Source organism: Primulina huaijiensis, chromosome 3, assembly GCF_012295235.1.
Source record: "Primulina huaijiensis isolate GDHJ02 chromosome 3, ASM1229523v2, whole genome shotgun sequence".
Taxonomy (NCBI): domain Eukaryota; kingdom Viridiplantae; phylum Streptophyta; class Magnoliopsida; order Lamiales; family Gesneriaceae; genus Primulina; species Primulina huaijiensis.
The window spans coordinates 1,687,695-1,698,343 of NC_133308.1; the positions used below are offsets into that span (position 1 = coordinate 1,687,695).

Consider the following 10,649-nt stretch of genomic DNA (forward strand, 5'->3'; position numbering starts at 1 on the left):
GTACCTAAGGCGTTATTGTTTAACTCATTTTTTTTGCAGATCTTCGTTGATTGGGTTGAGGGAACATATAAAGAAACGCCCACCTCTAGCAACAACTGAAAAAGTTCAACAATTTGTACGGGTAAGCCCTCTTGCTAGGTTCATGTATATTAAGTTATGGCTATAATTTCATTTTCAGTACCTAAATTTTTCCATCAAATCAACTTTGGTACCCATGCAATTTTGTGTTCAATATAACTAGATAAATCATTTTAATCCTCCGTTATCTTCTAGACCAAAATTAACGAAAATGACATGGATGCAGAATAACTTCATTTTTACATGTCGAGTAATCATATTCGGTCTCCCACTTTTCACACTAGTCAATGTTGTTCCTAATGTACCTGAATCAGTTTATTTTAGTCCCCACGGTGACCTTTCTTTCTATCTATGCATATTTATATTAATGTATTCTGATAATGAAATTATCACTTGAGTTATTCGATAGCCTATCTGTACCACCGTATATTGCTCCTAGCCTTTGGAAGGATACTTGGGTTGTGTCAGTGCTATAAATTAAGGTTTACTTCCCCGTATCCCCAGTTTGACAGCTGTTTAACTATATCCTGCTTAATTCATCCGAGGCGATCTAATATGGGTGTGTCTCCTTCCAGCTTCTTCGTAAATATAAGCTTTCCAGTTATTTACCTTTTTTTTAATTCTGATCGCTTGTTCCTCTGTAGGCTAGTGGTAAGGAAGCAATTGTTGCCGGATTTTATCATGAAGGATATGAGGAGTCACTTCTTATGCTGATGAGAAGAAGAGGTGTTCACTCTGGTTTGGTGGTGAAGGTAATTGAATGCCTAAAGCACTGTGTCCCATGATTTAGCAATCACGTGGATTTTGCAAATCAATAATGTCTGCTCAAATTTGATTATTTTTAAGTTTATAAGAAGATCGATTTTCTAATATTTTAGTTGATTAATGAATTTCAGGGCGAAGAAGGGGCTCTTTCAATGACTACGAGATTGCGATCACCGAATGCTTCAAAGGGACTGCCAGTTAATTACTGTTCAGGGTTCCGCTCACTGAATATGACACGTGCTGTTGATGGTGCGTTTCATTGTCGCCAATACTATCTAGATGTTATAATATTCTTACAAAACCAATTAAAAGAATTAGAGGTCTTTCGATGGCTGATGTTTCTTGTTCTATATTGAAGTGCCTCAAAATGTGCTAAATTCAGTTCATTATTGGGCTGGTGAGCTTATTATTTCTATCAATGTAATGTTATAGGAGTGTCTCGTGAAAGTTTCAATACCGTAGTGAACGCCAAGGATTATGGTTTTGAACCTACGGATACTCCCAGAACTGATAGATCAGTAAGTCATATCCTCTCTTGCAAACTATCAATTCTCTTTCTACCTCTTATATTTTACATCGATAATAAGTTTGTTCATAAGGCGACAAATCAATCTTCACTCTCTTCGTTACTGCTTTAGTGCTTTTATTGTGTGTCATAGTACAAGATGCGTTTTTTTATTCTCTTGTTTTTGACTGAATGTGGAAAAAGCGATCTGATTCTATTTAGCTGGTCTCACCCTGTATCTAATTCTGATGTTATTTTCCTGGAAATGTTTCAGGTGACGAGGAATATAGGATTGGGTTTAGCAGCTCTGCGCGGTGAGAAAGGTCCAGCATATGATCGAATTGTTTTAAACGCTGGCATGGTTGATCACTTACTCGGATGTGATGGTGCTCAGGATATATCCTCGGCCCTTGATAGAGCCAGAGAAGCCGTCGACAGTGGCAAGGCGCTTGATAGGCTTTTAAATTACATAAAGAAATCTAACCAAGTGATGAAATGATAATCTGTTGTCGAATTTCTTCTTATTGCCAAAGTTTTAGAGTTTGAGATTCACTTTCTATTCCACAGGTGATAAAAATGGGTATACATCGTCATCTTTTTTTTACATATTTGTCTACTGTAAAACGAAGCAGGAAATGCTGGAATTTTTATTTTCACAGTTCCAACTGGTTTAAGTTAAAGCAGTAAATGCTGGAATTTTTATTTTCACATTTCCAATTGGTTTAAGTTAGGGATGTAAATGAACCAAACCGTTTGTGAGTTATTCGAAGTTCGGTTCGATAAAAAGCTCGTTTGAGTTTGTTTGTTAATCATATCAAACTAAGCCCAAGCTCGATTTTGAGCTTGAAAATTTAATCAAACAGCTCAAGCATAAGGATATTCGGCTCGTGAGCTCGCAAACATGTTCGATAATAGGCTCGCGAGCTCGAGCTCGAGCTCGGCTCGTTTAGGTGGCTCGCAAACATGATTTTGGAATGTTCAATAATATACTTATTTATGTTTTTTTTTTGCTCTTATTTGTGACGTTTTGGTTATTTATGAATGATTTTACATTTTTTTTTCTGATTTAAAATTATTTTATAGATATTTTTAATTTTTAAAAAGCTCGATTCAAACTCAAACTCGAGCTCAATTCTATGTTTATCGAGCTCGAAAACGAGACGAGCTCAAGCTAGGCTGGTTAAATATGTTAAACGAGCTATTAATGAATCAAGCTCGAGCCTGGCTTGATTAACATGCTAAATGAGTTTTTAACGAGCCGAGCTCGAGCCTGGCTTGATTAACATGCTAAACGAGCCGAGCTCGAGCTTTTAACGAGCTCAGTAATTTCAATACAAACCAAGCTCGAGCCTGATAATAGAAGCTCGAATCGAGCTCGAGCCTCAAACAATTTCAAACAAACCAAGCTCAAGATTGATACTGTTTGGTTTGGATCTTTTACATCCCTACTGATAATTATAGTTGAATATGACGGTTAGAGTCTTTACATATAAAATTGAAGCATAACAATCAAAAATATTATTTGAATATTTCATATTATTACACTTTTTATATTGTCATACGCATTCCTGCATAGATAATTTTTTGTGAATTCTTAAAATATGAAATAGATTCAACTACAACTTGTTTAATTTGCGGACTCTTTCCTACCTAATAGGAGTAACATGTCAAGGCAAGTTGGTTCATTTTTGACCAGGGTCGATCAAGATTTTTGTTTTTCCATGCATACAATCCGCATTTTCCTTCTATTTCTATCGGACGAATACTAGACAAGGAGAGCTAGAGCCATGGCATCTACATCGTTGGAGAGACTTTAATGCCGTAGTTTACAAGCCTAGGGTCTACACTAAACCTTACAAATCAAATCTGACATTCACAAGAAGAAATGAAAAAACAAAGCTCGTCTCAAACTGTTCCTCCTTACACCAACGTTGTTTTCAATAGTTGTATCCTGAACTCTACCGCCATATCCCTCCTCGAACCCCGGAGGAATATCATCAGGTGGCCCTACCTTGACATCTGATGAAAGTACTCTGGCCACAGAACTCAAAAGTCACGAATCAGAATCAATCTTTGAGCCGAATCTAGGCAAGGGACTGGCAGTTGAGTGGTCGTCTTTGCAACTCTTACAATCCTTTCCATTTCCAGAATGTTCTTTTTTTTGTACATTGACATCCAATCTTCTGACGTTGACCCCACCAATCATGTCGATTTCTGTGTCTACCTCCTCGTTACAATCTCCCTCATTCATGTCAACTAGACATGGTACGGTGGTATCTCGTTTCAGATGATGAAATACCATAGGAAGTCCTTTCCTTTCCCATCTGTAAGCAAATCCACAATAGCAAAGTTATTAGATGATTTTTGAGCAAACAAATTCTGCAGTGGCCAAGCCTTGTATCGTTCAATGCTTGCAAAACAATCCATCGTTCTTGACTAAGTTCCATATTTTTTCCAAGATAACCTAAATTGAAATGATTTCATCCTAAGATAAAACAGAATGAATGCAACACAACACGATAAAACTAAGAGCAAAAGGTTCAGAAAAAATATTCTCATGCACTGATTATCGAATTCCATAGTTGCCTCAACTGTTGAGACTAAAAACACCAAACATACTTCATAGCTAAATAATAAATATGTCCTAGTAAAAATAAGCAAAAGCAATTAAAAAATAAAGGTCATAGGTTCGCTTCAAGTTTGACAAAATCATTACAACCAGGACAAACAAGTCTATAGCTCACTAATTGGGGTCGACTATATGGATCCTTCTGCGTCATTGTGCTCTATCTTCTTCTAGTAAATTATCATCTATATTTAAATGAACTTTATCATGTGGAATTGTTGCTAACCAAGTGTTTTTTGGTCTCCCTCTTCCTCGCTTCATGCACGTATTTGTCATGGTCTCATATTGCCTAACTTATAAAACTTTGGTACATGCAAGCAACAAATCGTGCCAAACAGCAAGACAGAAAAACCAGATGGAAGGATTAGATTGAAGAAGGTAATTATGAAAATTCATATAAAATTAACACATCTACACCTGCATGACTTACGTTGACAATCCATGGGCAGCAGAGCTGATGTAAAAACCAAAAGATCGACATCATCTCTGTTTCCTCAATGCCAATTCTTTCAGTCTAAAGGACTCAAGCAAGGAGGCATACTTCACTGCTCTGGAAATTAAAGAAAAAATATTTAATTACTGTATTAAAGTTCATTGAAGCGTTGAAGAAGAGAAAGGGGGTTGCTCTAGCACATGATCTAAATAAAATAGTAAACCTCTCTCCATCGCCAGGAAAAAATAGAGTCCAATATCAAGGCTATCTGGATGATCCGGGATGATTACATCCAGGTACATGTTATTCATAGACTCATAGTGATAGATTTTCTACCATTCAAAAACAGTCACATAAATAATAGCGGATGAGAAAGTTAATCGTTTTAATTTCTTTCAGAATGGCAACATGATAAATAGTTTGGTGAACTAAGATGGTAGAAATGCGTAGCAAGTTGGCAAACTAAGCTGGTAAAGAAGTAGCAGGTGCAATGAAATAGTTCAGGATGCAGGTCCTCAATTACAGATCAAGAAAATTTGAGGTTCACACGCAACAACAATGTATAGACATCAGAAAATGTTCTTTTGAATAAGACCTTTTATCTTCACAATGATACATGCAAAGTTTATCTCATTACTTCTACAAGTGTGTCTGTTGGATTCAAAAAAAGTAGGTAACCTGGAAAATGGATTTTAATCCAGCCCTGCTTGGTAAAACAAATTGGTTATTTGCCAAGGAGGTTCGCAGGTTTTGGAGAAAAGTCACTGAGTTGCCTAATTAACACCATAAAAAGTCGGCCCAATGAGGACATGAAAAAAATTTAATAAGATACCAAAGAAAATTCACAATTCGATAATGCGTTATTTCTAAACTTTAATTAATTTAATTTACGTAATGAAAAGATAAATAAAAAATCTAAATCATTGGATTAAAAATAACATATTATAATGTGGGAGGATACATAAAAAACTAAATACTAATTTACATAATGAAAAGATATCATTGGATAAAAATAACATATTATAATGTGAGTAGACATAAAAAATTAAATAAATATTAATAATCACATATATTTAAAATATGTATAAAGAGAATGAAAAGACACACTTAAAATAAGTAATTAATATAAAGCAAACAATTAATAAGGAGACAAATGGAAATTCACATATAAAGTCACATATTTATATAGACTATCTTTACCCATTTTCAGGTACACACTTTTAATAGTTATATTTTCAACAGGTACGAAACTATAGCTATTGGCTTGTGGGATGATTTAGCTGTCAATGAAGGCCAGTTGATGAAAAAAAATGAGGCTCTTGCACCTATTGCGGCTATATGCAACCTCAGAATGCAAACACACAATAGTTATACTAACCATCTACTCTCTTTATTGTTTCATGATGCTTACAAATAATAACTTTCCTTTCTGCTTTCGATGTTAGATGTTTCTCAATTGAAGTCTACACCAACAACATATGTCATACTCAATCCACAATGCTCCAGAGCAATTGAACTTACCGAATGGTAAAATCACTTTTAATCTCTCTTCATCGTGAAGCATTGCATCTATTTTTACCTATGTTTCAGTCTCATAATCTTTTGCGCCGAGCTAATATATGTATCTAAAAGAAACGATTCTTTCGCGTGTCATGTAGAAAATTTAGAACATTTATATTTTGTTACTTATTGATATATTCCCGTTCTTCATTTATGTTATTACATAACGAGATACAAATATCAGGTTGCACGCGACTGACACTATACATGGAGTGAATGAACTTTGGACCAAGAAAAAGTTTGCTGAAGCAGTCGAAATAACTCTAGAACAACTTGCCAAAAAAAGGAACACGCTGACTGAGGTATTATTTGTTTCAGATTCATTGCATCATATTAACCACTTCTTATATCTTAACTATGAAATCAACAAATACTACAACTACATTACTGCACATAAAGAATAAAAATATGTTGACGAGTTTGTACGAATCAGGGGGGAAATTCACCTATTGACTTAGTCTATCTCATTTTTTATAAACTTGTGTTTATCAATTCTATTTTAACTGTTTATTTTACATTATAAATCACATAGAATAAGAACCAAATTTATACATACTTTCATTAATTCTTCAACGTTTATGATGACCCTTTTTCACTTATATAAAGTATAAACTTTGTGCTCTCGAAGTATTTTGCATGAAAATATAAAACATCATGAAAAAATATATGAACAAAATAACTAAATCTGCTCTCTCTGTTTTTTTTAGAACAACTACTACTGTGTTCAGGGAAGAATAAAGAAGTTCGAAAACAACTCATCTCTATTTTATGATGCGTGCAACCATTGTAACAAATCTGCCACAAAGACAACAAGTGGAATGTCTTGCCTTGACTGTACAAATATACCCATTGAAATAGTTCCAAGGTTTTAATTAACTCTACTTTCAATTTTTGTTAAATATATCCCGATTACTACATATAATGATGGGCCTATTATATACAATCTCAGGTATAAACTTAGTGTGTTGATTGAAGATGGAACTGGCATTGCAAAAGTAACTATGTTTGGAGATATTGTTACAATGTTCATTGGCTGTCCTGTTGAAGAATTCATCATAACTCGCAATAAGGTAGGAAATAATACGAATAAAATACGTTTACTACTTATCAGAAAAGAAAAAAAAAACATTTTTACCTCGTCATATTATTTGCAAGTATATAATCTAATGTTCATAAACTCACATATGGTGCAGGACATCGATGATATCATCACTCCTAACATAGAAAGTCATAGATTTCTATTAAAATTGGATAGGACTGTCACAAACAGTGAAGACATGGTTTCAATAATTGCTGAAAGTGTTCAAAAATCACGCCCGATTCACTCCAAAAATATCCCAACAAAAAAACAGAGATCGTTGAGACGTCTAAATAGTGCAAGCAAAGATAGAGCAAAGAACTACGCTTCCACATCTTCGAAGAGAAACGTTCCCATTACAAGTGAATCACACGACATCAATATAGAATGTGATGACGACGAGCTTCTTAAGGACTTTGCAAAACGAATTAAGCGACGGACTTCGTGCAAAAAAACATACATTGCTTCTATGACGACCAACTAAAGGATACGTTATGAGATTTCTTATTGTGTTGTCAACACTCGTTTAACTTTTCAATAGTACTCGTTTCACTTTTTATTTTTCTACTTTTTATACTTTTTGTCTTATTGGAATGAATTCAACATCTCATATAATATAATTAGTTATAAAAATATTTTTTTTCTATTGTCTTAAAAAAATCTCGATTTTCTTATTATCACACGTGCAACGCACGTGCATCTTCTTAGTATATATTAAGTATCCATAATTATATACAAGAGTTCATTGCGCTGTGTATTTTTGGTTCTTTGAACAAGTTTTCTTTCCTTGGAGGTCCATCTATTTTTAGAACTGTATCCGAACGGTTCATGCACTTTAGATTCAAATTAGAGAAACAAAAGGACTATCAAAATTGGTCATTGAAACCAAAATAATCTAATACCTACATGCAATTCTTGAACTAGTACTTCAACCACATGCATTAAATGGTGCCCCACAACTCGCTGTTTGAGGGATTAAGAATGACATATAGACTATTTTGGACAAAACACCACACGCTAGCCAACTCTTGAGAAAATTAAATACACACCAACACTTTCAACTCGAGACCATCCCCCACTTCAAACACGAAGCTACAAGACCGAACTATCACCCATTTTGACCAAGAAACTATTAAACGTGAAAAAGAAGAAATTACCATATAACCTTCAAATATTGAAAATAACGCGATTCATTAAGTAGCAATTATTAGAATCTTTATATATCTTATTTTCTCATTTGCTAGCCCCGACAACTTCCACAAAGACAGCCCAATTAATATATAGAGAACCCATTTAACCAGATTGCCATTAACGTCGAAAAAACCAAAAAAATTAATGAAATATGCTCAAGTATGTACAAAAAAAAATCAATCTTGCTCACAAAGATCCAAATATTTACAACAAAAACAGTAATAAAAGAACAAAGAACCCCTAAGCACCACGACGAGACTTGCTAGAAAAAACAAACGGAGAGGCACAGGGGAGGGTTTTCTCACCATGGGGTGGGCCTGCGAAGTTGGGAAGGCAAGACGCGTGGCTTATGAGTGCTGCCGCCCCCACGCTTCACCATTACAATAATACAATATAATGCTTTGTTCAGTGAGCTTTCTGATTAAAAAAATCTTGATTTAATAATAGAATAAATAAAGAAAAAAAATTGACGCAAAAAGCCCGCTGTTTGTATGTGTAGTGGACAAAGGAACATTTATGCTTTGCCCGTTGCTTCAAACTTCCACCCACTTTTAATTTTGAACCTCCGTTTGGCTCTAGAAACTTGAGCACATGAGAAATGAGACAGCATATATCTCAAGAGATTCGGTGCTCAATTAATCCGGACCAATAACGCACACATTTGCGATACCATGCATGTTTCGCGATCTAAGATTTGATGTTCCTCCAGCATAAAAAATTATAATAATGTGCTATCTAAGATTTGATGTTCCTCCGTGGGTTGCCCCGCCTAGGCCCACAACCTGTGCGAGCTGGCATGTGGAAGCTGGTCTTTAAGTAGATTGAGATTTTCTCAACCCAACTCACTAAATTTAGTTGGCGGGTTGGGCTAGCCGTATTGACAACTTTAATTTTACATTTAGAAAGACTTAACAAAATACAAATCGTAAATTTTTAGAAGAAATAAAATTTTAAATTTAATGTATCGAGATTATAATTAATAATAAATCAAATATATCACAATGTATATATTTAAATAAATGCAAAAAAAAGAAGTAAAAACATAAATTTTTCAGTTTTTTTTCCTTTTTGCGGGATTTTTGAATATTTGTTTAGCAATCGTATTGTAAATATCTATAGTTCGATTAATATCTGAGCCAAATTAATTTTAAAAAAACCCGTTGAGTCAATTTGGGTCAATTAATATTAATAAGTTGGATATATTATTTAGCGGGAAGAATGTTATTTGCGTGAAAATTTTACGTTAGGTATTAAAAAAATACAGCGTCGGGGACTCGGAGAAGGGTTAAATAAGTAAATAATCAGAATTGCAGCGAGGATTTTTAATTTTATTTCAAATATATTTAATTTAATCAATTATATATGACTACGGAAAGTGTTCAAATTGCTAAGCTGCTTTTAAGAAGTTAGTGAGCAAAAAACCCTGATATCTGCTTACCTACAGTAGTAGCACTAGTGCTCGACATACAAGAATTTGGGGAGTGCACTAATTGCTTGCTTTCTTCAAATAATCCCACAACCATTTGTTGTTCCTTTTCTCATGGCTGCAGGTTTTGTGTTTACTGTGCTCCTCTTGGCCATGGCTGAGCATTCAAGTAAGCTCTTTCACCACCCACCTTCCCCCTCGAAATCTAGTGTTTGTTCACGGGAAAAACAAAAAAAACTCTTTAAAATATGATTGTATTGTTTCATTTCAATGAGTTCTTTCTACCAGAAAAAGAAAATTTTTTATTTCCTCACAGAAACAAGATCTGTTTTTCAAGATTTGAGCTAAAATACTAGGCAACAAGCTCGCTTCCTCCAAATCTTGATTATCAAGGCATGACTTTTTGGGCTCGTATCTTTTCTTCATATATAGTACAGATTCATTGCATCTCTTTTCAGATCGAATTGTTTAGTTAAGCTAATTAACCTCGAAATCTGAACATCAAGTTTCTCGGATATTTTTTTTCCCGTTTCTAGAAATTTTAGAACCACCTCCCTCCAAGCACACACACCAAACAAAAAGTAACAGCGCGTGGATATATAATCTATAACAGCTACCAACTGTTTTCTTGTAGGTGGCACCTGGTGCGTTTGCAAGGATGGGATCAGTAACGCAGAGTTGCAAAAGACACTGGACTACGCATGCGGAGCCGGGGCAGATTGCAACCCGACCCATCAAAATGGACCCTGCTTCAACCCAAACACCGTCAAAGCTCACTGCAGCTATGCTGTCAACAGTTATTTCCAAAAAAACCGGCAGGCCCCCGCCGCATGTAATTTCACCGGCACCGCCACCGTCGTCACTTCGGACCCTAGTTAGTATTCTTCAAATGCTCTCACTCCATCTTTGTTTTCCTTCCTTCCTTCCTGCTTTTCTTTTTTTTTTTTTTTTTTTTTTTTTTTTTTTTTTTTTCTTTTTTTTTTTTCT

At 34.8% G+C, this 10,649-nt stretch overlaps 2 protein-coding genes and 2 long non-coding RNA genes across 4 annotated transcripts; 3 read left to right on the plus strand and 1 right to left on the minus strand.

The window, feature by feature from the left end:
• The first annotated feature begins 6 nt into the window (after positions 1-6).
• On the plus strand, positions 7-2,028 carry LOC140972048 (uncharacterized). Its single transcript, XM_073434521.1, has 5 exons — positions 7-121; positions 723-830; positions 975-1,092; positions 1,276-1,361; positions 1,623-2,028. The coding sequence occupies exons 2-5, from the start codon at positions 786-788 to the stop codon at positions 1,845-1,847; spliced, it is 474 nt and encodes a 157-aa protein (XP_073290622.1). The 5' UTR covers positions 7-121; positions 723-785; the 3' UTR covers positions 1,848-2,028.
• A 914-nt stretch (positions 2,029-2,942) lies between these two features.
• LOC140972049 (uncharacterized) lies at positions 2,943-5,172 on the minus strand. Its single transcript, XR_012174427.1, has 3 exons — positions 4,631-5,172; positions 4,405-4,524; positions 2,943-3,672 (listed from the first exon to the last, which is right to left on the minus strand). It is a non-coding gene; the product is annotated as an uncharacterized lncRNA (long non-coding RNA).
• A 484-nt stretch (positions 5,173-5,656) lies between these two features.
• Positions 5,657-7,583, plus strand: LOC140972406 (uncharacterized). Its single transcript, XR_012174507.1, has 5 exons — positions 5,657-5,934; positions 6,152-6,269; positions 6,675-6,832; positions 6,943-7,037; positions 7,161-7,583. It is a non-coding gene; the product is annotated as an uncharacterized lncRNA (long non-coding RNA).
• Positions 7,584-9,619: 2,036 nt separating this feature from the next.
• On the plus strand, positions 9,620-10,585 carry LOC140972050 (PLASMODESMATA CALLOSE-BINDING PROTEIN 3-like). The gene is made up of 2 exons (XM_073434523.1): positions 9,620-9,831; positions 10,297-10,585. Exons 1-2 carry the CDS (start codon positions 9,777-9,779, stop codon positions 10,539-10,541), a joined length of 300 nt encoding a protein of 99 aa, XP_073290624.1. The 5' UTR covers positions 9,620-9,776; the 3' UTR covers positions 10,542-10,585.
• Positions 10,586-10,649: the final 64 nt, after the last annotated feature.